Source organism: Leguminivora glycinivorella, chromosome 16 (genome assembly GCF_023078275.1).
Source record: "Leguminivora glycinivorella isolate SPB_JAAS2020 chromosome 16, LegGlyc_1.1, whole genome shotgun sequence".
In the NCBI taxonomy this organism is placed as follows: Eukaryota; Metazoa; Arthropoda; class Insecta; order Lepidoptera; family Tortricidae; genus Leguminivora; species Leguminivora glycinivorella.
In genome coordinates, this window is record NC_062986.1 from 14,396,379 (window position 1) to 14,424,328 (window position 27,950).

The window sequence follows — 27,950 nt, forward strand, 5'->3', positions numbered from 1 at the left end:
GTGAGACTCAAAAATCGGTCCCCTCCCCTGGTCCCGAAATATAATAATAATTCAAACTCTCATCAGATTTCAAGTAAAATTTCTTGGATAAAATTGCATGTGTAAAAATCAGGCGGACCGTATGCCTGTTTGCCACCAACAGGATCAAAATTTGTTTAGTCGCAGTACCTATACAGCACTTCTCAGAACTACCTAGCTGCTTACGCTTACGAGAGCACGGTGCGCCGGACTATCGAACGTAGGTCCACTGTCTATGAGCGCTGGGCGCAGACTGAACTGAGCAGTGAGCGGGCCCGTGTCAGCAGTGTATTTTATTCGAATTTTATGTGCTTTAAAATAATAGTACATTACGATACAAGTACGTAAAAAGGAAGTTCGAAACGAGTGGCGATAAATTAAAACACGACCGAAAGGAGTGTTTTAAATCGACACGAGTTACGAATTTCCTTTTCGCACGTGTATCGTACGACGTTTTTCAGTACAGATGAGCCTCCGAAGTTTCGACCTGGCATATAATGAACCACTTCTCGCACTAGTGCGTAAAAAAAACACCATCTGTACTGAAAAATATCTATCGACACAAAGGTATGTCTTATATGTATGTTTTTAGGGTTCCGTACCAAAAAGGTACAACAGGAACCCTTATGGTGCGACTCTGTCCGTCTGTCTGTCCGTCTGTCACATTCCTAAATATCTCGAGAACTACTAATGCTATCAACTTGAAATTTGGAATAGTTGTGAACATTGTAAACCTCTACAAATAGAAAGTATAATTTTTTTAAATATATTAATTTTAATTGTAGAAAATGGCCAAAATGAAAGGGGGCAAACTGTAAATTTCAAGTTACTAGGTCAAGTGGGGTATCGTTGGAAAGAGCTCAAATTGAACGTAAATAAGCTATTTTTTATAATTTTTTTGTTGTGGAAAAAAAAAGAATTTTGAAGGAACATGTAAAAAAAAATACCGTTCCCCCCCTTATCTCCGAAGTTTACCAACGAAAAATTATGAAAATTTTAGTAAACATTGGTTTTATGCTATATATTACAGGAAAAATATAATCGTGTTTGTATTATGAATACTTTTTTTTTTAATTCACAAAAAACTTTTCAAATTTTTACTTTCAATTTACCCACCCTTGCGGATGCATATCGTACTTCAAATTAATACGAGATGTTACGTAAACCATCGTCTGTCCAATAAAGTAAAAACTGTTTAAATCGGTTAACATTATAAAGAATTAGCCCTGAAAAACCAGGTCGCGCAAATTAGTTAGCAAATTGACCGGGAGATGGCGCTATACACTATAATACTCATTAGTGCCTATACTTTTGTCTTCTAGTCAAGTCATTAGAGTTATATGAAAATATGAGATTATTTTTACTAGGTAGTTTGAAAGAAAGTTTGTACGGAACCCTCGGTGGGCGAGTCCGACTCGCACTTGGCCGGTTTTTTTCATGTAGGTACCTAAAATAAAAAATTAAAGAACCTCATCATTATCCAGAAATCAAATGTTATCATGTCATCATCATCCTCCATGCGTTTGCCACGGCTCAAGCCTGGGGTCCGCTTTGGCAACTAATCCCAAGGTTTGGCGTAGGCAGTAGTTTTTTACGAAAGTGCCTGCCATCTGATCTTCCAACCCAAAGAGTAAACTAGACCTTATTGGAATTAGTCCGGTTTCCTCACAATGTTTTGTTTCACCGAAAAGCGACTGTCAAATGTCAAATGACATTTCGCACATCAATTCCGAAAAACTTACGGGTTCGAACCCGCGACCTCCGGAACGAAAGTCGCACATACTTCTAGGCTACCAGCGCTTTGAAATGGTATTATGTAGTACGAGTAGGTGAATATTTGTTCTGTCACTAATCTGAGTTTGAAATTGAACAGCACATTGGAAAGCCATGATATTTGATTACGAAAACATGATCGAAATGATTTTCGATTCATCAGTTAAAAACTTCGATCGGTAGAGGTGAAAACCTGTCGTCATAAATACATTATTGCCTTAAGGGCGACTGCATATGCTTACTTACTGTTTTTTTAATACTACGTCGGTGGCAAACAAGCATACGGTCCGCCTGATGGAAAGCGGTCACAGTAACCTATGAACGCCTGCAACTCAAGGAGTGTCACATGCGCGTTGCCAACCCATTAGAAACTTGTACACTCCCTATTGCTGTGTTAAGTATACAGAAAAAAATAGTGTACAAATTCCCCTTCTGTGCCCCTTATTCAAATTCTGCTTATTGCTAGCAACAAATTCTGAGACTAACTAATATTAGTATTACACAAATAAATTTTCAGTCAATTCAATTCGGACGGGGTCTTCTCGTTGTAACAGTTTTATTTTATTTTTGTAGTTAAGTATTTTTATAGGTACGAAGTTTGTTAGGGTGCATTGGTGTAAGTTCGGAAGTTGTCTGATTTCGAAAGTCACATAAAAATCACCATTATTTCCATCATATCAAGATTCCCCTTTCGAAATTACCCGAGCATTTTTTGTGCTTCGAAATTACCCCAATGCACAATATTTAGTTTTGTTGTTAGGTTTAGGTTTAGTTTTAATCTTATAGTTTTAATACTGTAGTCATATTATTAATGTAAAATTTATATCATTTGTACTTTGTAAATAAATAAAGCTTTGTCAAAAATTCAAGTCAATTTAAAGTTAACGGAATTGATTGGGGTTAATTCCTTTTTATTACTGTTTATCTGTTTTTATCTATCTACTTCATTTTTGTACAAAAAGCGTTTCCACAAATAAAAAGCCATAGCAAAAAATCGTGGGAAAGCAGCCTAAACTACCCAAATTACTGGCATGGTGGTGTATGGTGGTGGAGGCACCAACACACGCGCAACACTCGACAGTGTTGGCTCCTTTCACCACGAGCGCTCCTTGCCTCTTCCGAAAAAATTAAAAAAAAAGTGTCCGTTCGAAAAAAAAAGTGTCTATGGAACTGAAGTGTCGAATGACTTACAACTTGGATTGAAGTGGAACGAGATATCGAGTGACATTCAGGTTAGCAACTTTCTTTGTAGAAAACAAGAGTTTTGCTATACGATACAATGCTTCGATATTTTATAAAAGAAATGGATATTGTTTAAATCAGAGTACCTACTTTTAAAGTAAGGGTCTGTATAGACAGGATGTGACTTGAAACAGACTAAAAAACATACAAATAAAATAGTACATTACGATACAAGTCCGTAAAAAAGGAAGTTCGAAACGAGTGGCGAAAAATTAAAACACGACCGAAGGGAGTGTTTTAAATCGACACAAGTTACGAACTTCCTTTTTGCACGTGTATCGTACGACGTTTTTCAGTACAGTACAGAGGCAGAGGAGAAAAATAATTATTATTATTAACTTTCCCGAACAAAATTATATTTGAGACATAATTTCGCTAAACTCTCGTAGTTAACGCTGATAATGTAACTTTTATTTATATTTGATAAGAATGCAATTTGTATAATATTGTACTTACTTCATCTTACCTCATAAAATGTTCATACTTAATATGTTACCTATTTACATAAATTACATACACAATTTCCACTTTCGTACAAAAAAATGAAAGCGAAATGTAGAATTTAAATGGACGGGTAACTTTTACTGTTTAAGTATAGGTAAATAATGAGTCAGTGCATACATTATCAGTTTTTCCTTTTGTTTAGTATTCCTTACTGTCACTTATACAAACAACCTGCATTAACATTTAACAGTCAAGACAAACCAAATGTAATGGATGTTACAAACGGTCGGTATTTATAAATATTATACCTATGTAAGTAATTAATATCTACAGCAGTGTTTTTCAAAGTGTGGGTCGCGACCCCCAGGGGGGTCGCGGCACTTATCCTGGGGGGTCACGAAGTTTAGGTTTAAGAGAAACTTATGACTGGCTGATTTGATTTTTACTAAGTAACTTAATAAAGTCAAATTCTTATTCTTTTATTTGTTTGTTGAAAATGTCAGCTCACATAAATATGAAGTAGCAAATGGGATCAAGCCATTATTTGAAAACCCAGAACACACCAATTAAAATGGATACCAACTCCAATTTACTTACAATCTATCAGATGCTAGTTCCAAAATTTGCTTCTTTTACCGAGACTTATTCAAAAAAGGATTCAAAATCCAACTTTTTAAAGAAATATCTTGAGAGTTGGTTTTTTTCACTTTGCAAGCTCTCTACCATAACAGAAATATGGATTTCTGCGTTCACGGAGATATCTGATGAAGTATTTTGAATGATTTTAGCTATGCCAGGGAAATAATCAAATTTCATATTGTGTAAAAATGTTGTCCACAACTCTATTTTTGCTAGAAATCCGTTAACTTTACCTATCTGCTGTAATTATGTTCTCATCAAAGATATCGCGGCAAGATACTCGTTTGCCACTTTCAATAGCCAAACATAGTCAGAAAATAAATCTGCAAATCCAGTTTTGTTATCCGTACTAATATTATAAATGGGAAAGTGTGTGTGTCTGTTTGTTTGTCCGTCTTTCACGGCAAAACGGAGCGACGAATTGACGTGATTTTTTAAGTGGAGATAGTTGAAGGGATGGAGAGTGACATAGGCTACTTTTTGTCTCTTTCTAACGCGAGCGAAGCCGCGGGCAAAAGCTAGTACTTCATATAGCTAATATTTGGCAAATAAACGAGGTATGGGGGTCGCGAAAAAAATTAAGGGGTCATAAAGGGCCGTGACACCATAAAGTTTGAAAACCACTGATCTACAGGATAAAATGAGCAATTCCCGAAAAGTTTGTACATTTGGATCACGTCTCCGATTTTGAGAATATTTGGTAGGCAGATAGAGTCCATGATGCTGAGCAAGATCCACTAGGTTCCCCAAACTGTCCTAGGTGGTTTGTATGAAACATTCCTTTTTTGATATCAGATTTCTAAACATTTTCGGTAACAAAAAAGCAGCATAAATTAATCAGCTTTAGAAGAAAAATACACAACTTTTATTATTATTTTTTATACAACTCGTTAAACAGGCTAATTACAAGCGTAAAACCATACAATTATAAGTACTAAGTTTGAAATCTTACTATTTTTAACAACATAATTATAAAGATAATAATAATCTAGATTGAAAGCAAGTAAGTGTGGCTATTTACTGCTATTAAGACACCGCATAAATGTACTGCTGTTAAGACGCCACAGGACCCCTCCTGATTGAAATTCTTTATACAAACGCTCTCCACTATTTCCTTCCTGTTTTTTGAAGCTAAAGCAAAGATTTTTGCAACCCAGATTATTATTTTTATCTGTTGTCGGTTTGTTTTGATTTTTTGATATTTTTATTTGTAATAAAAAACCAAAATCCCATCAAAATTTTCCAAAAACGGCCTTATTAATTACGACGCAAAAAGGGTGTGATATTTAACATTGCTAAGTAATTAGCCAAAAAAAAACTAAACGGTCCGACCACATAACGTGGGTCCGACTCAGATTATTTCATTGTTATTCAGATTCTCACATTTCGTTCCGATTGATTAAGTTTTGGAGGAGGAAACAGTCGAGAGCGGTACCTAGATTTCAAAGATTTTTCCGCAATATCGCGTTATTAACGACAACTACTAAAACTCTCAAATTGAAATGGGGGCCCCTTTCTATTTTAGCCATTTCGCTCCTGCTGCCTCTTAAGGCACCACATAAACTACGTACTGCCATTAAGGCAACGCATGAACCACGCCGTGAATGATAATGGCGGCTTGGTGACCGAGAAATTGTGGCAGGACTGAGCTAATTATAACTAGAGTTATTGCTTAATTACTACCTATACAAAGTTTATTTATATGGACATTTAATTTTAAATCAATCAGAAAGTATAGGTTTAAACTAGGGTACGTAGCCGAATGGTTGCCCGCCTCAGACCTATCCGGCCTCGCTTCGCTCGGCCGTCTATATATCTTCGGCCGGCAACCCCCTTTGTCCCGGCCTCTGTAGTAATGTACTATTGCACCCGAGTGTAACACAAAACTTTTCCCCTAACTATAGCGAGGAAACTACAACGGAAAAAATGCGTTTATAACTGCTTCCAGTAGTTCCACAGGTGGTAAATCATCTTTATTACTAGATTCACCTACTTTTATCAATTTTAAAGCAGTTAATTTGACTTTATTCAAGGTCAAATTACTTTACCTACTAGTGGATAAAATGCGTTTTTACCCGCTGGTATTAAAGGACAAAACACGTGTTTCCGAGCTAGTGAGGGAAAAATATTTAATGCAGTGCACGAAATAAAGCACCACAAAATTAGAAGAAATATTGATAGTAGTTATTTTTAAACATAATTTCTTTTTAATAAGTCAGAGAGAAAGATATATAAAGTAGGTGAATGAATTGACCGTGACGTCACTCCTCAGTATTTCATAGTAATTTCATATTAGCAAATCGTTTTGACAGTTCTTAAAAATAAGCTGATTTGACTAGTTGGAAACTAGCCTATTGTGACAGCCTCTCGCTTACTACACCACAATTTAACTCATATCCCACAGTCGACTTCTACGACCCATGGAAAAAAGGGGGTGGTGAAATTCTTACCCCGTCACGTCACATTGATGGTAAAGTAAATATACGAATTGATTATCCGTGATTTTTCTCACTTAATGGTCTCACCGGAAGACCAGCGCTGGAAGTCGCCAGCAATATGCTGACGTAAGGCCATTTCGTGGCACTTTATTCTTCTATGTCATTCATAAATATTGTTTATTGTCTGTGTGTTTACGCCTGAATAAACTGATTCTATTCTATTCTAATTACGGCCAGAATCCTTCACAATCACAATACTATTAAAAACGTGTCTTTATTTCTCGGACATTCCATAACTAAGACACTATTGACCTAGACATCTCGATCTCTGCTCGAAACACCTGTTATTATGCTAAAGTTATTGATAGACTTCAGAAAAAGAAGACTGATATTATAAATTAGTTACACACGCCTCGTGTTTGGGTTGGCTAGTGCCCCAGCTATATTTCAACGCGCGATTGATAATTTGCTTAGTGGTATGGAAGGAGTACTGTGTTTACTTGACGATATATTGATAACGGGGAAAAACGACACGGAACATTTGCAAAGATTAAACGCAGTTTTAAAAAGGTTGGAAAATGCAGGGTTAACTTTGCAAAAAGAAAAATGCGTATTTTTCCAAGACCAAGTGCAGTATTTAGGTTACATAATCGACAGGAACGGCCTTCACAAATCACCTGAAAAGGTCAAAGCAATCCTGGAAGCCCCTTACATTATCCCGGAAGCCCATTACATATCTTATTCTGAACAAAAAATAAAAACTCACCCTGCTTTCTTCTGGTCTTATGTCAAAGCATTATTTTCTACAAACAGACTTCCGCAAACAATGTCATACAGAGGAGTGGAGTCTTCAGACACAGGACTAATTTGTAATTTTTTCAATGACCATTTCCATTCAGTTTTCGTAGACTATAATGTTGATATATATTATCCACTGATAATTTAATGCCGAATGGAAACAATCTTATAGATATTAATACTGTAGAAATTAATATTAATAGGGTACTCAAACTTCTAAACTCCATAAATATTCATAAAACCTCTGGCCCTGATGGTATTCATCCTCTTTTTATTAGGAATTGTTCAAATTCTTTAGCAAAACCGCTATGTATCCTATTTAACAAATCTTTAAGTGAAGGTCATGTTCCATTATTGTGGAAGAAAGCATGGAGAACTCCAATACCTAAAGGAACAGTTTCTAAAGAAGTAGAAAAGTATCGTCCTATCTCTAAACTCTGTCATTTCAGTAAAATGCTTGAAAAAAATATTAAAGAACAGCTTTTTGAAGTCGTTAAACATCATATAACCACATGTCAACATGGTTTCTTTAAAGGGCGGTCTGTGGAGACTAATTTATTAACATTTACAGAAGTAGCGCTTACTGCAATGGAGGATAGTCATGCTGTAGACGCCGTGTATACTGATTTTGCCAAAGCATTTGATAAAATCTGTCACAACACTTTATTAAACAAGCTTTGGCGACTCGGTATACATGGCGATCTAGGGTGAATTAGCCGGTTGTCGGCCAGTTTAGCAAAACTACGCATTCAAATGGATTTTCTGTACAACATATTCGACAAAATTTTGTCATTGTATGATTTTTAGGCAAAGAATTTAATACAGTTTCCTTTTGGTATAAAAAATTATGACTAACTAACTTAGTTTTCTTTATATAGCTCCGAATATGAAAAAGTAGCAATTTAGCCGGTTGTCGACCACTTCTTTTGGTTCTCGGCCGCTTGTTTAGTTAGTTGTCGGCCACTGTTATTAGGGTTTTAAAATGAATCTTATGTCAGAACTAACAGGATTTATTTTGGAATAAAACAAGTAATAGTCAATGTCACAATGTATTTTTAGTAATATTTTACATTTAATGAGGAGACAACAACAAACACAAAACAATTTAACTAAATTTGCTAAAGTAAAAATATTATATGCAGGTAGGTACATAATGATGATGTATTAGACTGTATAAAATCTGGTGTAATCCTTAAAAAAATACCTGTAGCAAAAATGTATAGTATAATAATTACCTAAGAACAAGTTGTGTTGCTATTGGATATTATTGTATTTATTAATAAATAAATGCATTTTTTTTAAATAATCCTTACAAACAACGCAATTAATTGACCCCCAAAGACAAATTATTTTGAATCTGGGACGAGAATATATTGCAGGGCCGACAACTAAATTAAAATTATTTGTTTCTCGGCCGTCATAAATTGGCTAGGCCGACAATCAACTTTAAAAATGCCTGTTCTCGGCCGCCAAATATTTCAAAAAATAAATCAGATTTTAACCAATTATTTCCAAGAAAGCATGTGGCCGGCTGTTAAATGCAATATCAATTTTGTTCAAAATAAGTGTTTTTTGAAGTATTTATTTTATTTGCTCTAATAATATAGGAAAGACAATCGATTAAAAATGACGTCCTTCAAGTCCGTTCTCGGCCGGGGGCCGACAACTAAATATCTTTGTAAAATTGCATTTAGATACCCGACCACCCAATTTAATTTAATTATATTACATATTTTGAACATTTAAATTGAAATAACATGAGTTCAACTTATTCACAATCTACTTTAACCTCAACAATGGTCTCAAAGCCACGAAAACAATATGTTTACATACCTCGAAAAAATGTTGTATCCTAATTTTTTTTATAAAATTTGTCCACCATTCACACTGCTCAAATTGCTTCCGTACACTGACGAGCGAATCAATACGTCACCAAGAAAATAAATGTAGGACATGTCAATATCAAGTGACTTTATGTATCTACCCTCATTTTTTGAAGAAATACTATATAGTTGTCATGTTATTGTAGATTAACTGCGTGGTGGCCGACAACCAGAGGTGGTCGGATAACCGGCTAAACCACCCTATTTCGCTGGATAAAATCCTATGTAGAAAATAGGACTCAGGCTGTTGTTTTGTCTGGATATACATCACAATACAAATCTATGACTTCTGGGGTACCACAGGGCTCTCACTTGGGCCCCTTACTATTTATGTTATATATAAACGATATCACAGAGTATATACAATATTCAAACATATTACTGTATGCTGATGATACTAAAATTTTTAGAGTAATCAAAAATGTCTCCGACTGTGACCTATTGCAACAGGATTTACTAAATTTTGAAAGGTATTGCTTGGACAATAATCTATTTTTAAATAATGATAAATGTAACATAATTAGTTTCTCAAGAAAAAAAAAATATTGAGTATCGTTATACACTTTGTAATAAATTTTAAGTAGAGTATCTGAAATTAGAGACCTTGGTGTAACACTAGATGCAAAATTGACATTCATTCCTCATATAGAAAATACTTTAAAAAAATCTTTTAAACAATTAGGTTTTATATTACGTGTCGGAAAACCCTTCAAAAATTATGGTTTATGGTTTAAGAAATTTATTCTCAATAAGAATTTACATAAATTCGCTTACTTGAGAACACAATAATTGTTTTAATATATCTTACAACTAACGTGCAGGCAGTGATAAATAAATGATCATAACAAAATATTAACAAAGTGGGTAGAAGTATGTTACTAGTCGGCTTGAGTAACTAAACTCTTGCAAGTAACTGTGGTGCATTCCCAACGCTTACCTAGCGCATACGAGTTTACGCTACCAAGTATAATTAGGTCTTTCGGTTTAGCTCGGTCATTAAGAGTGAGGAGTCGCGTTATACTGGTGAGCTGAACATGCGTCCGTCAGCGGGTCTATGGGAACCCGTTGCCGTGCGAGTGTCGGCGAGCTACGAAGCGGTTAGCATGGATAAGTCAATTGGTTATATATTACAATGATGCTACTAAGTATATTAGAGATTATAAACATGCTGGGTAAGTATAGTTATTAATGTTAATGTTGTTTGTTATTATTATTACTATTATTTAAGTATTTATGTATGTATGTATGGTTGTTTACTTATAAATAAATAAATAAATAAACATATATATATATATATATATTTACAATAATCAAATGAGTGGTATAGTTTTGTATTTATTTATTAATATTTATAATGGTATTTTCATATTTTGCTTATAGGTGGTATTTTGATTAAATTTGAGTACTTAGGAGATATAAGATAATTATTAATTAAAACATAAAATATTAATATTCATTTTCATGCGTACAATTTTTAGGATAGGTACCTACAAAAATATAATTAGTATTTTATAATTAGTATATAGTATTTGCCTAACAAATATATATGCAGATCATTTAGTAATTACATTATTTATTATATGAAATTTTAAATGCTTTTTAAACCTAGCCAAGGATTTAGATTCCTTGATATCTTTTGGCAACCTGTTATAAAGTTGTGCACCTTCGTAGATTATACTGCGCTTACCATATTTTGTTCTTGCTGGCCGTAAGATTAAGTGATCAGCATTTCAAAAATTCATTAAATTATAAAATATTATACAACAGCTATGTCCGTAGCCGACTTGAATTTGCTTGCACCGTTTGGAAGCCTTTTCATTCTATTCATATTAATAGAATTGAAAAGCTCTAAAATAAATTTATAAAATCACTTGATTTCAGAACTGGTAATCACTATGTTAATTACACTAACTCTCTACAGCGTCATAAAATGCAGCCGCTCAGTAATCGGCGTGACTGTGCAGACTCTGTATTTCTTTATAAAATTTTAAATTCAAAATTAGAAATCCCTTGCTTACTTGAAAAGGTTTCTCTCAAGGTCCCTCGTGCTCATATACGTAAATGTCGCAGAAAGGAATTATTCTCAATCCCTATTAGCAAAACATGTTATGCCCGTAATATGTTTATTAGACGCGCTTGCAACTTTTTTAATAAATGTGATACACTAACAGACTTTGATATTTTTAACGGGAGTATAACATCTTTGAAGAGATTGTTCCAATGATTAGTATTACGATTTGCCATTGTTACTTAAAACCACTAGATTCCATATACTTACATACAATTAAGTATTACATTTTACAACACCATGTGTAACTGTCTTAGTTTTCTCCTTTGTTGATTTGTAAATTTTTAATATTAATATACATATAGGTAATATTATAATTAGCACATCTATAATTAATTAAGGAAACTGTAGGTCTTTAGCGTAGACAGTATCATTGTAGACATTTTTGTATATGGCCGTTTGTTTCTTAAAATTAAATAAATAAATAAATAAAAAGTTACACAAAAAGTTTACTATGTATACCATCCACTAATATGCGTGATAAAGACGATTTGACACGTCATTCGTATACATATACAAGCAAATCTCGTCTTACAGTAAGCGAGGAAGTAGGACGGTTTGCCGGCCGTGGGCACATATTATGAATTCGTTATACAACACACGAATGACCGGTTTTTAGCTTTCTTTGAGATTCAAACTTAAGATACAACAGAAGGTACAGAAAATAAAATTTTAAAAATGTGGTCATAATTTAATTAGGAATTGTAATTGTAAGTGCGTTTTCACATTATCCGATCCGATATCGGATGTCGGACCGATATCCCATACATTACAGGCGCCATCTTGGATTTTTGCTATTGAAATCCTTCCGACATCCGATATCGGATCGGATAATGTGAAAACAGTCTAACGCCGTTCTTAAAAGAACTATAGTGTTCGAATCCTGATTTTATGACTTAAGTTCGATAGAAATAAATCAGGTTTGTGTCAAGTACGTCTAAAATACACTTTAAATAATGATAACCTACATTTTACATAAACCAAAAAGATATGACTATTATGAAAAATGTATGTCCGCCCAGAAAAGATTCAACATTTCTTAGTTTTTATGTCAGCCATATTATAACTCTCTTTTCTGAACATACCTACGGCCTTCCTACAGCATTTTAAGTTTATTTTAATATATATTTTTTTTCAAAATCGCATACAATTTTATTGAAAAGTCTGTGCAGCTCTTACATTTTTGGGCGTTCTAGTTTTTTTAAGCCATTTCACACGCACTTTCTACTTAGCACAGGATATCCACACAGCTAGCACACGGCTAGAATAAATAACCAAGCATGACGCACCGCGCATCTTAATTTCGGAGTTTCTTTACCTAAAACCACTTGTGATCCGGGGCATAGGTTTTTGCTTTTTGTATGTCCGGATGCTCTCCTCTACAGGTTGCAATTCTCAACCAATTCTCGTAATAAAATTGTGACCAGATTCGTCTTTATTTGATTTTTTTGTTAATGTGAGAATTGTCATAAAGGACTTAAGCGACAATAGCATATATGTCGCTTAAAACTATTAATGTGACCTGACTGCTATAATGACACCAAGAATTAAGTGTTTAGTATGTTGTGCCCACGCCCATTCAATCCGTGGTTGTGCCTACTTATACGACACATATTAAATTCAAATATCCTATGTAACAGATGAATGTCTTCTTAGACATATGCGTAACAACATTAAAATTCAAGCCTATGATGATCTGCATTAATTTATGTGTTTTATACGGTCAATAGCCACGGCCAAGAGCAACTCATTAAAATAAATATATATATCTAAATAGCTTCTGCCGTCGACTTCGTCTACGTATAATCGTTAAGAAGATACAGTAGCGAAAATGCTAAAATGGAAAGAGCCCCCTTTCAACTTGAGAGTTTTAGTTAAATATACAAGTGTTATTAACTAGATTTATCGAAAAAAAATTGTCCATTAAGAACAACTCAGTCAAAAGATATTTCAAAAAAATCTTTAAAATCGAGGTTCCGCTCTCGACTCTTTCCTCCTTCAAAACTTAATCAATCGGAACGAGATTTGAGAATCTGAATAACAATGAAATAATATGTCGGACCGTTTATCTTTTTAACCATCGCCTCATATCTCAAGAAGGACGGTTATCAAGTCGTCTGTATGTTATTCTTTTTTTTATTTTTTTTTATGTTTGTTCCTCGATATCTCCGTCGTTTTTGACCGATTTTGAAATTTTTTTTTTTGATTGAATGTATATGCATACAGATTGGTCCCATTTTTCTCAGAACCCAGTTCTGATGATGGGATCCTGGAGAAATTGAGGGAACTCCTCAAATCTGAATGGCATACATATGGTGATTTTTGTGTTTTTAAAGGAACAGCATGCATTTAGGTACGGAACAGTGACATTTGGTGCAGTGGAACTGCTGATGATGGCCAGAACGGAACTCTTCAAATCTGAACGGCACGCTTATAGTGACTTTGGTATTTTTATACGAACAGCATGCACTTTCGTCCAGAACAGTGACATTTGGTGCAGTGGAATTTCTGATGATGGTCAGAACCGAACTCCTCAAATCTGAACGGCACGCTTATAGTGACTTTGGTATTTTTATAAGAACAGCATGCACTTTCGTCCAGAACAGTGACATTTGGTGCAGTGGAACTGCTGATGATGGCCAGAACCAAACTCCTCAAACCTGAACGGCAGACTCATAGTGACTTTGGTATTTTTGTAAGAAAAGCATGCATTTAAGTTCAGAACAGTGACATTTATTTAGTTATGTTTGTTAAGCATAAGTTTTGAAGTCAAAGTTTGTCAAGCTTCGATTTCTTATAATATAATCGGATTCATGAGGAATTGAGGAAACTCCTCAAACTTTAACGTTATACGTATATTCATTTCTGTTGCCATCTAAAAATTAAAGTATTAAAAGCAGTTTTAAAAAATACTTACACATTTCTACATAATCCAACATTCGCAAGTAGCTTTCACCAGAACCCGAAAGGCGACGGTTTTTTTTTCTTAAAAATTATTTGGTTAATTCTTATCAATCTTGAGTATCACACCTTTTTTTGCGCCACAATGAAAAAGGCCGTTTTTGGAAATTTTCGAGTGGCTCTAGAGTCTTTAAAAAGCAGAATATCAAAAAAATCAAAACGGTCCGACACAAATAAAAATAATAACAATCTGTGTTGAAAAAATCATTGCTCTATCTTCAAAAACTAGGGAGGAAATACCTAGTCGAGAGCGTTTTGTATATAGAATTGACCCCTACCGTATCGTCTTAACTAACAATTGTTTTTACGGTTTGGCGGGCACGTTAATAAATGTAGCCAGGTTATTTTTTCTGAATAAATGTTTTTTTTTTTTTTTTTTTTTTGCAAAATATTTAATGAATGTATGGTACTTATTGCTAAGTTATTTTATATTTTATGCAACTTAGGCCTCTAATTACTATAAACATAATCTCATGTAAAATATTTTTTGGATGAAGAGAAAAATAAGCAGAAGTTTGTTGCATCTGTTTACATACAGATAACATAGTATATAAGAATAAAAATTTCCTATATTTACATCACACATTTTTGTTCAACAAATTATAATATACCTAATGGACATAATGTTGTGCAAAATAGAAAAAAATATATATTTCGCAATGTTTCGCAGAATTATGACCTTAACATTCGCATCCTCAATATCTTTAACTCCCTTAAAACAAAACCCGCTAAAAACCAGTTCCTCAATTTTTCCATACAGGTTCTGTAGTGCCTGACAATTAAACGCAAGGTTTTTATCAACATATATTAAGCCTACAACACTTTCACATTTCACATGGTAAACTATACAGCAGATATGTAAATTGATTGCATCCAATTCCACACCGGACCTTGGGGAATTTTCCATTTGTGGTATATATTATATAATTATCACGGTAAGCCCCCTATAGGTACCTACTTTGTTTATAACACTCACGAAAACACGCCCTACTAATCTTTCTAACCGCGTATATACATAATAGTTTTAGCACAAGTTTGTATTAAGGTCAGTGGGGACAAGACCGGCATACTTTATTTCAAATAAAGTTTGAGTGGACTAGGCACAATTTCGAAGTTACATATTTCAGAACATAAAACAATAAATTGAACTCGTTTTAACACGAAAATACGACAACATTGTAACTACGCTTCTACGAGCGGTGTGCCCGACAGTCGGGTTCTTGGTAGCGAAAGTGTTAAGAGCAGGGACAACGATTATTAAATTACTACGTTACATACATAATGCACAAATATTCCGACTGCTACTATTTTATTTAAATTTTTTGCGTAACCATGTTGAACTCGATGTTCGAGTTCAAAACAAGAATCAGGTTTATTGTTAACTAGTGTTCGTCCTAGGGATATCTATTGAAGACCAATGGATTAAGGATGTAAAACTGGTATACCTTCGGAGGTGTAAGAAGCCTACATATATAAATATACGAAAGGTATATTAAGTAGACGGTCTTTCCGGGTAGACGGTCTTCCCTACACTGACCTACACATAAATAAATAATTTTTAAGAAAAAAAAACCGTCGCCTTGCGGGTTCTGGTGAAAGCTACTTGCGAATGTTGGATTATGTAGAAATGTGTAAATATTTTTTAAAACTGCTTTTAATGCTTTAATTATTAGATGGCAACACAAATGAATATACGTATAACGTTAAGGTTTGAGGAGTTTCCTCAATTCCTCATGAATCCGATTATATTATAAGAAATCGAAGCTTGACAATTTTTGACTTGAAAACTCAATATGCTTAACAAACATAACTAAATAAATGTCACTGTTCTGAACTTAAATGCATACTTTTCTTACGAAAATACCAAAGTCACTATGAGTGTGCCGTTCAGATTTGAGGAGTTCGGTTCTGACCATCATCAGCAATTCCACTGCACCAAATGTCACTGTTCTGGACGTAAGCGCATGTTGTTCTTATAAAAATACCAAAGTCACTATGAGTGTGCCGTTCAGATTTGAGGAGTTCGGTTCTGACCATCATCAGCAATTCCACTGCACCAAATGTCACTGTTCTGGACGTAAGCGCATGTTGTTCTTATAAAAATACCAAAGTCACTATAAGCGTGCCGTTCAGATTTGAGGAGTTTGGTTCTGGCCATCATCAGCAGTTCCACTGCACCAAATGTCACTGTTCTGGACGAAAGTGCATGCTGTTCTTATAAAAATACCAAAGTCACTGTAAGCGTGCCGTTCAGATTTGAGGAGTTCGGTTCTGACCATCATCAGCAATTCCACTGCACCAAATGTCACTGTTCTGGACGAAAGTGCATGCTGTTCTTATAAATATACCAAAGTCACTATAAGCGTGCCGTTCAGATTTGAAGAGTTCCGTTCTGGCCATCATCAGCAGTTCCACTGCACCAAATGTCACTGTTCCGTACCTAAATGCATGCTGTTCCTTTAAAAACACAAAAATCACCATATGTATGCCATTCAGATTTGAGGAGTTACCTCGATTTCTCCAGGATCCCATCATCAGAACTAGGTTCTGAGAAAAATGGGACCAACCTGTATGCATATACATTCAATCAAAAAAAAAATTTTTCAAAATCGGTCCAGTAACGACGGAGATATCAAGGAACAAACATAAAAAATAAAAAACATACAGACGACTTGATAACCGTCCTTCTTGAGAGATATGAGGCATTTGGACGATTTTGATAAAAATTGGTAGGTGAAAAAATGAGCAAGATCCACTAGGTTTAAAAATTGTAGATTCTACCAGATTTCTATACATACATTATTTAACTATGTGCTCTAACTATCAGCCTACCAATTTTTATCAAAATAACGTGATCCAAATGTACAATACTTATGTATAACTGTACTTATGTAGACAGAATAAAATGAAATACAGTCCGAAAAGGTACTGAGGTACCTAATTAAATTACAAGCGATTTCTTAAAAGGAGGAGTAGATTACAGTAAGTTGATGCTTACTTCATAAAGGAGGATTACGTTAATCCGTTAATCGTTAATTAACGAAGTTAACATTTCGATTAACGGATTAGTTTTTAAGTTAACTTTAAAAAATGTTAACGGACTCGTTAACTTTCGTTTAATTTCATAGAGTCCGTTAATCGTTAATCCAGCACCCCAAGCGGCTCGCTGCGCCGCGAAAACCACGTTCTTACTGCTACTGTAAAAGCCCGTAGTACGGCAAAACCTAGGTTTTATCGGTAAAAGCAGATCCGTCGGTTATAAACAGTCTAAAGACCAATTGGCGACTTTGGATCACTTATTCGAGATCTTCTAAATCTTATTAGGCGTGCTAGATCGATCAACTAACCTGGGAATAGAGTGCAATCATCAGGCATGACAGACATATCGCGCAACCGACGCATCGACGAGTTAGAGTCCGGCGCGGGCCTTAGATTACTCTACCAAGTTATCGTGGCCCACAGCATCGAGTTGTCATCTCAAATCTCAATCTGAAGAACCGACGCACCACGATCTCGATCGCATGAATGACCCAATAATTACCAATCCGAAGTAAAACCTAGGATTTAGCCAACCAACGGCGGTACACGCCCGAAGAGACCGAAATTATTACATTTCGGTTTTTTACCGATTGGCGTCACAGGTTTTAATAGTTTTTGGTGAATACTTAGTAAATAGAAATACATAATACCTACAGTGGAGTCCTACTTTTATTTATGACGTGTTAACGGATTATCGATTAACTTTAACTTCCGTTAAATCTACCGAAATGTATCGCTTTAACGATTACCGAAGTTAACTTTTTAAGTAACGGATTAACGATTATCGAAGTTAACTATTTGATTAACGGTGCCCAGCTATGGTCATACTACATTTCCGTGAAACAACAATGGTAAACAATTATGCACTGCATAAGTGCATTCACTACATCTGTACCTACTCTAAGTGCCAACTTACGCTACTGTATTATTTTAACCACATAGTAACTTTCTCTTTTGTTTCCAGAAATCGAACGATGCGAGCGTCAATGGCCAAGGAATTATTAGTTATTACCATGCTAATAGTGACGTGCAGTGGCGGCGCGATCAAAGACTGGTTCCAAGTCACAGAGTCAGGGTCACACGTTGAAGGCCGCGGCTCCATGTCTGATGCCCTGGTCAACTACCTGGATTATCTCTTCCCGAAGGATGACTGGACTTCTACGATATTGAAGAGGATATTCATGCTGTTTACTGCAGACAATTTTATAGAATTCAGTAGTGAATTTGTAGATTTACAAGAAAACTGGTAGGGTTTTGTCGAGTTTTTAGAAAAGTGGAAAAAAATATCATTCGCCGACTGTTTTCAACTGTAACATTATGACAAAAAAATCTTTAGACGATACCTACGGATCGAATATGAAAGTATCAGAAGTAATCTTTTTTAAAACAAAAACGTTAGTATCGTATCCAGAGACTCCAGAGTTACTTTGTGACATTCCAATCAGAAAGTTGAATTATTATTTATTAGACCATCGGTAAGGGCGGTAAATAACTACAGTTACATTAATGATTGAAGTACCTAAGTACATATGTTATGTATTGGAGTTGTACATAGTTAGGTATATAATATAATGTAAATATTCGTGCTATAGGGTAAACAAATAACAGTACCTAAACAATTTTATCATATCAATTAGATAATAGTGTTTTTTATAGAATTACGAAAAATATGGTATCATTATTTATGTGCAGTTTAAAATAAATAATGTACAAAATAATAGTACAAATAATACCAACATTGGATTAGCTCCAATGAGGAGGCACACTGACATTTTATCCCGCCAGGCGGCACCTGTGCAAGTGTCTAGGCATGTCACTGTCATTCATATGTGAGAGAGAAAAAAACATATCATCTTCTCGCTCTCACGTATGGACTAATAGGGTGGCGCCATCTGTCATAAGTTTTGAGTGGGCCTCCTCATTGTATTAAATCATTTCACGCAATGACCGTGAAAAAACCATAAATAAAGGGTTCAAAGGTTCAAGTATTATCTTAGTCATAACTATGGAGGCTTTAATAAGTTAGTATTTATTGAATAGATATTAAACATTAAAAAATACTTATAAATAAATAAACTTTGCCTTTGATTTTCTTTGACCCAATCCCCTTCCCATATAACCATAATCGGTCGCCGTTCCTACGCAAATCGTCCTATTTTGTGTAGGTACACACAGGTCTTCGGGTCTCAATGCTTAGGCATTATGTCACATTTGACAGTTAGTTACTGATTTGAAGATTTTGCGACCGAAATGGTTGTATGGGTTGACTGACTAAGTACCTGAACAGTGAAGATCGGATCAATTTCGTATTGTACTACGTCAACCATATTTATTATTTTAAAGGTCATCTGGCTCATTTTACAACAATTATTTAATGGGTCAACGGAGCGATGAATCAAGTGGCCTTAGCGTGAGTTCAGGTCTACAATGGAAGCTATGCTAATTTCAGTTATGATTCAATTGATAAGTTTATTTACAAAAATAGGTGATTTCTTATTAAAGTCTTATTTGCATGTCTAGGAAATAAAGAATGCATACCTACATTGAAAACATTAATTTCTGGAGTGAAGAAACCAATTTTTAAGAAGCAGAAAGTCCGCTAAGACGACACTTTAAATTTATATATCATATGAAAAACCGTAGCTACGTTGTTGCCCGGTGTGCAAAAGATGCGGGTTCAAGTCCCACCTAAAGGGTTCATATTTCCATTTTATACATACATACATACAATCACGCCTGTATCCCATAAAGGGGTAGGCAGAGCACATGAAACTACTAAAGTCTCAGTGCCACTCTTGGCAATTAAGGGGTTAAAAGAAAACGAAAATTGTGACATTGCAGTGACAGGTTGCCAGCCTCTCGCCTACGCCACAATTTTAACCCAAATCCCACAGTCGACTTCTACGACACCCACGGGAAGATAGGGGGTGGTGAAATTCTTAACCCGTCACCACACAAAATAAAAATATAGAGAAAAGCCGTTATTAAGTTATTATACTTATCTATTTTTATACAGCATGAATCACATTATATGATTAAGTAAGTACCACAACTATGATAATACTATATGATTCATATAGTATTATCATAATTGTGTTACTTATATAATATTACGTTTTTACTAATAATATAACTAGAAATTGAAATTATTTTTTGCACTCTTGTGAATAAAATACAACTTTTTTATCTGTTTTTGAAGAATCAAGAGAGCCTTTACCAGTTGGCGTAGTGATAATAATTAATTTTTCCCCTCACTAGCTCGGAAACACGTGTTTTGTCCTTTAATACCAGCGGGTAAAAACGCATTTTATCCACTAGTGGGTAAAGTAATTTAACCTTGAATAAAGTCAAATTAACTGCTTTAAAATTTATAAAAGTAGGTGAATCTAGTAATAAAGACGATTTACCACCTGTGGAACTACTGGAAGCAGTGATAAACGCATTTTTTTGCGTTGTAGTTTCCTCGCTATAGTGAGGGGAAAAGTTTTGTGTTACACTCGGGTGCAAATGTATTTTACTTCTCGTGTGTTAAAAAACTCGCAAGTTCAGGATTCTATTCTCGAACCACTCGCTACGCTCGTGAAAGGATTCTATAGTTGAACCACGAGCGAAGCGAGTGGTTCGAGAATAGAATCTGTGAGTTTTTTAACAACGAGAAGTAAAATACATTTGCACCCGAGTGTAACACAAAACTTTTCCTCTCACTATAGCGAGGAAACTACAACGCAACAAATGCATTTATCACTGCTTCCAGTAGTTCCACAGGTGGTAAATCATCTTTATTACTAGATTCACCTACTTTTATCAATTTTAAAGCAGATAATTTGACTTTATTCAATGTCAAATTACTTTACCCACTAGTGGATAAAATGCGTTTTTACCCGCTGGTATTAAAGGACAAAACACGTGTTTCCGAGCTAGTGAGGGGAAAATAACTATTATTAGTTAACAATAAGTTTATGTAAGTAGGTAAGAATACGTTTTTATAACTTATAACACAACGAACCTACAAACCTAAAAATTTTTATTTTCAAAGAGGATAAAATGTAACCAAAAGGATCAGTTAATTCTGACTTTATTATTTTGACTAGCCTAATTTAGGCAACCCAAACCCCCCAAGTTAGATGTGTGGTGGTCGTGGACGCACCAGTCCACCACACAATCACCGACACTCGACAGTGCTGCCTCCTTTCACCATGTGTGCTCCTGCCCTATTTCTGAATTGAAATTATTGAAAAAGTGTTGGATTGAAGTGAAACAAGTGATACCTTCTTATGTTAGCTCTTCATAGAAAACGAGAGTGCTGTATTCATTTGAAGTAAGTGAAAATATGGGTTTCTTAAACTTTTGTGGTGTATTATATTATTGTACCGTAAGAGGCTTCGTCATTGTGTAAATTTTGTCCGACCAAACACGGAAAATAATCCATGCTATATTAATATTATAAATGGGAAAGTGTGTGTGTGTGTTTATTGTCCGTCTTTCACGGCAAAACGGATTTATAAATACCTAAACAATCACAAATTGAGGTAGTCTCAGGTTTCGTAAAACACAGTATTTCCAATTTGCCATTTACAGCCCAATCCTCCAAAGTAGCTAAAGTTTTATTTTGATAAACGATAGCAAACTTGGCCCAGTTGCTTAATTAATGTCAGCTACATATCAAAATAAAATAAATAAAAATAAAAAAGCCTTTTAATTCCACACCAAAAAAAAATATAGTAACAATTATTAAAAATTTAAAGAAGAATATGTCTAAAATTAGCTTATATATCTAATGGTTCTATATATATTTTAACATATCAAAATAAAGATGAGAATTATTACATCAAAGTTCTTGATAGTTCCATTTCTATTTCATTCTGTAATAGTAAAGGACGTCATATTTTAAGGCAAATATATTGAATTAGATGGACAAACAAATCACTTTAAATTAAAATGTAGTGTTATGTAACAGGATGAGTTTCTTCAAAATATAAACACGGAAAGACATTAAAAAGCCTTTTTAGCAATAATTAGTCAACACCTACGGTCAATAGCCACGGCCAAGAGTGGTAATACTACCACATACTACCTTCTGCGCCCGACGTTACAGCCTGTTACTTTGAGGCCTAATGTATCATTAAATAATTTTCCGTTAATATAGTAAGGCATTAAAAATTGGGTATTAGAACCTAAAACTAGAGGATGTCCGGGAAATTTGATCCAATACTAAAAAAATAAAAACATAAAAAATTTTTTGCATGTCCGAATAGATAATTATCATTAGGTGATATCGAATTTTGAAAAGTATGGGGAGTCTGGACGAAGATTTGCATCATTTTATAATTTATAACAATAAAAACATTTCAATACCTTTTACCATATGCGTCATGTCCGGATAGATATAGTTAGGTGATATTGTGATTTTTGAAAAGAAAAAATAAGTTGGCACTTTTTACTACCGTGATCGAAGTATCCCACCTAGTCTCTCAGATCCCCCTAAACAATTATTAACCTCAACATCACTAACGCTATGTTATTTCAACCGTGTATTGACAGCTTTCTCTTTCATTTCCAGAAACAACCATGCGAACGCTAATAGTCAATGAATTATTGGTCATTACCATATTAATCGTCACGCGCAGCGGCGCGATGAAAGAGTATATCCAACAAGTCACACAGTCACGAGATTCACAGGAGGAAGGCCGGTTAGACATGACAGATGCACTGTCGTATTACCTGGATGAGGTGTTCCCAAAGGATGACTATAGTTCTTTAATGCTTAAGCGGGTATTTATGCTGGTCTCTGATTTAGAACTTTCCCAGTTTAGCAGTCAGTTTATAGGACTGAGTAACGACGAAAATAGCGCCTAGAGGTCCTACTTATAATAAAGTGATGTGCCTTCACTACTGCTTCTAGTAGTTCGAGTAATTTTGATATAATTAAAAACGACCGTCAAAAATACACAGATTTTACCAGCGGAGGCAACAAGAAATGAGCACTTGAGCAGATTACTCGCCTGGGCTTACAAGATGCCAGGGTTTAATGTGGGATTTATTTTTTTAGATAGGTTATGTTTTATGTTGAAGTAGTGATTAATTAGTAATTATGATTGTAGCCTATTTTTAATAGACATTAAAGTAAAAGTTTGGTGTTTTTTTAATAGGAATCCCCAATCATTAGGCAAACTAAAGAAACCGCGATGTGTTCTCATCGTTCCTTTCATAAATCCCAATTCAGTTTAGGCTCTTTATTAATGTGATATAGTTTGAAATGGGCAAATTTGGAGACTGGTTCAGAAAAAGGAAGGGTGACTGAAAACAGTGAATCAAGTAACCTTTTCTAGTATTACGAAGAAATTATACAAACGACTTTAATAGGATCAACATACATCTCATAATTCATGACTACATTTTTAATAAGGAACAATTAAATATTTTTCTAAAATACTTAACTAATATTCTATCCCACAACTCTTTCGTGAGTAGTGCGACAGACAATCCGAGAATGTATCTCCACGCATTCCTTAAAGACCGTAGTCGACGCCATTGTCGTCGTTGTAGTACTCGTGGTAGTCGTTACCGTAACTAATTTATTTCTTCCGTTTAAAAGGTAGTGGACGGTGTTTTGATCATTCTCCTTGCGGAAGAAGTTTGGGTAGACTATAGGCGGCCGGCGTATAGTGTCGAACGGTTCGTGGTACCCGCACTCCACTCGGCCTTTCCTCAACCAGCAACCATTGGACAGAAACTTCACTTTTGCGTTCGACTTACTTTGCACTACTTCTGGATTTTTATTATATCCACATAATTCTCTATCCCCAACGTACTCGCAAATCGTTTCATTGAACTCATAGGGGGCGCAAATCTTTCCTCTAGGAGTTATCGTCTTGAAGGTAAATGGACTTCTTGTAGGCCTCGGGGTTGTGGTTGTAGTTGTGTGGAAGTAGTAACGGAATCCGTTGTTACGCCGCGCGGATTCGAACTCGTCTGTTATACGTTTTTACAGGGCAGACTGCTTATTGAAGTGACACAGATCTAAGAGAAACGAAATATTTATCGTTTAGGATCAGCGAGTATAACTTATTGATGACACGAACAGCAAATAAGGTTATAAAACTTTTATTAACTTCTTTTTTCTTACTGACTGACTGTCAGATTTAAGTGTAACTGTTTACATATATGTATAAGTTTAAGCACTTACCAAGAATAGAATGACGTGTATAGCCATCTTGGTTGACTAATAAAGTTTAGTCGTAAAGTTTGTAATGATAAAATATACTTAAATTGAAATTGAATTCTACCTTTAATGTTTTTAATTCACAATATTAATACATTTTCCTGCGGCACTATGTAATTTAGATGTATCATTCTAGATAATATAAATAAATAAATATTATAGGACATTCTTACGCAGATTGAATGAGTCCCACGGTAAGCTCAAGATGGCTTGTGTTGCAGGTACTCAGACAACGATATATATAATATACAAATGAAAATACTTATATACACAGAAAACATCCATGACTCAAGAACAAGAATATCTGTGCTCATCACACAAATAAATGCCCTTACCGGGATTCGAACCAGGGACCGCGGCGTAGCAGTCAGGGTCACTACGCGCTAGGCCAGACCGGTCGTCAAAACGTCGTGTATTAAATCTATTTATTTATTATAAATTGACTAACTCACAATAACTGATAGACTGTCGTATGATTTTTTAAATAAAATGTAGTTTATGGTCGTCAATTACCCAAGTTGTATATTTTTTTTTTTATACTACGTCGGTGGCAAGCAAGCGTACGGCCCGCCTGATGGAAAGCGGTCACCGTAACCTATGGACGCCTGCAACTCAAAGAGTGTCACATGCGCGTTTCCACCCCATTAGAAACTTGTACACTCCATTTTGCTGTGTTAAATACGCAGAAAAAGGAGTGTACAAGTTCTAAGGTACCCCAGGTAGGTTCTAAATCAACCCCAAAATATAAATAGGACATAGGACCTGCTTACATAACGTTACAGCCAGGCAAAAGTTGTAGACAATAATAGGGGCACCAGGTGCCGTAGCCGAATGGCATTTCTCCGAAGCGAAACGAAAACAAAACGCCGCGAAAGGTAGTCTGGCTCTGTCGCGCCAATACGCAAGAGTGATAGAGATAGATTTCTACGAGCGTTTCGTTTCATGAGCGTTTGTGCCATTCGGCTACGCACCCAGGGCGCCACCGTCTATGTAAACCGTTTTGAATGTGGCAACTTTTGCGTCACTTTTGTATGAGAACAGTAAAACTGCTTTAATAAAAAAAATAGTTGCATTTCATTTTTTTTTGCCGAGCAAGCTGTAAACGACAATTTCCATTGACACAACGATCCGTATACAAAAGTAAACCTCTTTTGCTCGACTTGGCATGTATTTATTAGATTAATCTCAGTAAAAACCTTCAGTAATACATAGACGCTTACGTTACGTGTTAGGTAGTGTGTATTAATTTATTTGCACAAGTATATCTTTATTTTTGTATATATTTGCGTTTATTCATAATTTAATTCTTCATCGATACGAATAACGCGACAAGCCTTTTTGGAGTGAATCTCAACGCATTCTATGGTAGTGCGGCGCCCTGTTGTCAACTTCACCTTTGTTGTTGCTGCTGTTGTTGTTGGTATTGTTGTCGGTGTTGTTGTTGGTGTTGTCGGTGTTGTGTTGTCGGTGTTGTTGTTAGTGGTATTGTTGTTGATGGTGTTGTTGGTGGTGCTGTTGTTGTTGGTGGTGTTGTTGTTTTCATTTCTGTCGTTGTTGTTGGCGTACTTGTTTGCGGGAGTGTTGCTTCTGTTACCTTTGAAGTTGATGTTATACGCCTAGTCTTTGGGCGTACCTTGTGGATTAAACGCTTTTTACTGTGTGATTTAGTTGAAGGAGTAAAGCTATCGGTAATATCAGATCGTTTATTGTATTCACACTCCACTCGATCGTCTCTGTTTTGACAGTTTAATCCTTGCTTAGTAAATTGCTTGGTTGTATCATCGTCTGGCATTTTCTGATTTTTATTGTAGCCACATACTGTTCTGTTGTCAGAAATCTCACAATTGCTGTCATCATAGTCGTAGGGACAGCAACCTTTTGAAAAATTCGAAGAGCAACAGTTTCCTGGAATAGCACTTTGAGATGTGGGTTCTTCAATAGTAGTATGTCTTGTAGGGGTGGTTTGTGTTGTGGTAGTGGTTTGTTTTGTAGTTGTGGTTTGTTGTGTAGTTGTGGTTTCTCTTGTAGTCTCTGTTTTTGTTGTAGGCGTGGTGCTAGTAGTTTTTTCTGCAGTTTCCGTTATAATTTTAGTTGTGGTGCTTTTTTTTGTTGTTTCGGTACTCGTTCCTATAGTAGCTTTAGAGGTAATCTTTTCTGAAGTTACAGTTGAAGTAAGTTTTGAATTTCCTGTTATGAGTTCTTGTGTAACCGGTTCATCGACAGGGGATCCTTTATCATATCCACACTCTAATCGATCATTTACAAGCCGACAAATAAGACCATATTTAACTGTAGTCGTTTCAATTACTTTAGGTTTTTCCAGGTTTTTATTGTAACCACACAGAGTTCTGTTATCAGAGATTCCACATTTGCTGTCATCGTAATCGTAAGGGCAGCATTTCTTTGACAAGTCAGAGGAACAGCATCTTCCAGGTGTGTTATCTGTTTCGCTGCGGAGATTTTGTTTGCCAGGTGTGAGTCCTCGAGGCAAGTCCATGGTTGTGGAAGAGTCGGCTTCAGAGATGTTCATGCCAGTCGTAAAGTTCCTTGTAGGAGCACAGTATGCAAGAGACATGCTCATCTAAAAATAATTTGTTGTATTGTTATTGAGTACTTTTCTGCATTAGAGTACCTATTTAAAAATGTTGATGTCTAGAACAATAATGACACAAGACTAGAGATGGGCGCTGACGGGTAAATACCGGGAAAATACCCATATCTACCCAATCTACCCGGTATTTACCCGTATCTACCCAAATGAGCGGGTATAAAAAATAATCTATGAAATTAAAGATTATTCTTAATTTACATGACTGAAATATATTTTTCTACTAAAATAAATATATATATTTGACTAACTAATATTTAAATGTTAACAGAGATTCCAAATATTCCATATATCATGTGTAATTTACCACATTCAATTAAAAAGTTGTATTCCCCAGATGTTTTAGGCCCACTAAGTATTCAAATAACTTACTTAACTTAAAACACGGTGGACAGACAAATTCAAATTCATTAGCCAATGAGGTCACAGCTTTGCAAAACGCCAGGTAGGTGCATCCGTATTGAAAGGGTGCAATAAGTCACTTGACCGGTCAGTTACTTTTTTTATTTTTATTTATGGGATACTTATACTTTAGTTTGTACTTAGCTAAACAAGCGCCACGTCCATGTGTGATTTTAATTAACACTTGCTTTGAATTCGGACTGTAATAATGCCTTCTATGTGACTTCGGCTAGATACTGGACTTCGGCTAGATAGTAGGCTTTACCAAACAAACAGCAAGTAACATTTTAGTGCTATAATTTTGGTTTTCGACGCTAGAAGCTACTATAGATGTCGTATAAAGGTCTCCGGCGTGACCGCCTGTCGTATAAAAGCCTCCAGTAACACCTTTTAGCTCTATAAGCTTGTACCGCTA

The 27,950-nt window shown here is 35.3% G+C and overlaps 2 protein-coding genes across 2 annotated transcripts in view; one reads left to right on the forward strand and one right to left on the reverse strand.

Annotated features, from left to right (window-relative positions):
* The first annotated feature begins 2,809 nt into the window (after positions 1 to 2,809).
* The window catches only part of LOC125234508, an 81,054-nt gene continuing 55,913 nt past the window's right edge, over positions 2,810 to 27,950 (forward strand). The window contains exon 1 of the mRNA XM_048140773.1: positions 2,810 to 3,023. Within this exon, the coding sequence (XP_047996730.1) occupies positions 2,823 to 3,023 (201 nt within the window). The 5' untranslated portion in view covers positions 2,810 to 2,822. The remainder of the gene's footprint in view (positions 3,024 to 27,950) is intronic.
* Positions 25,781 to 27,091, reverse strand: LOC125234505 (integumentary mucin C.1-like). The gene has a single exon (XM_048140770.1). The coding sequence runs from the start codon at positions 27,053 to 27,055 to the stop codon at positions 25,916 to 25,918; it is 1,140 nt and encodes a 379-aa protein (XP_047996727.1). The 5' UTR covers positions 27,056 to 27,091; the 3' UTR covers positions 25,781 to 25,915.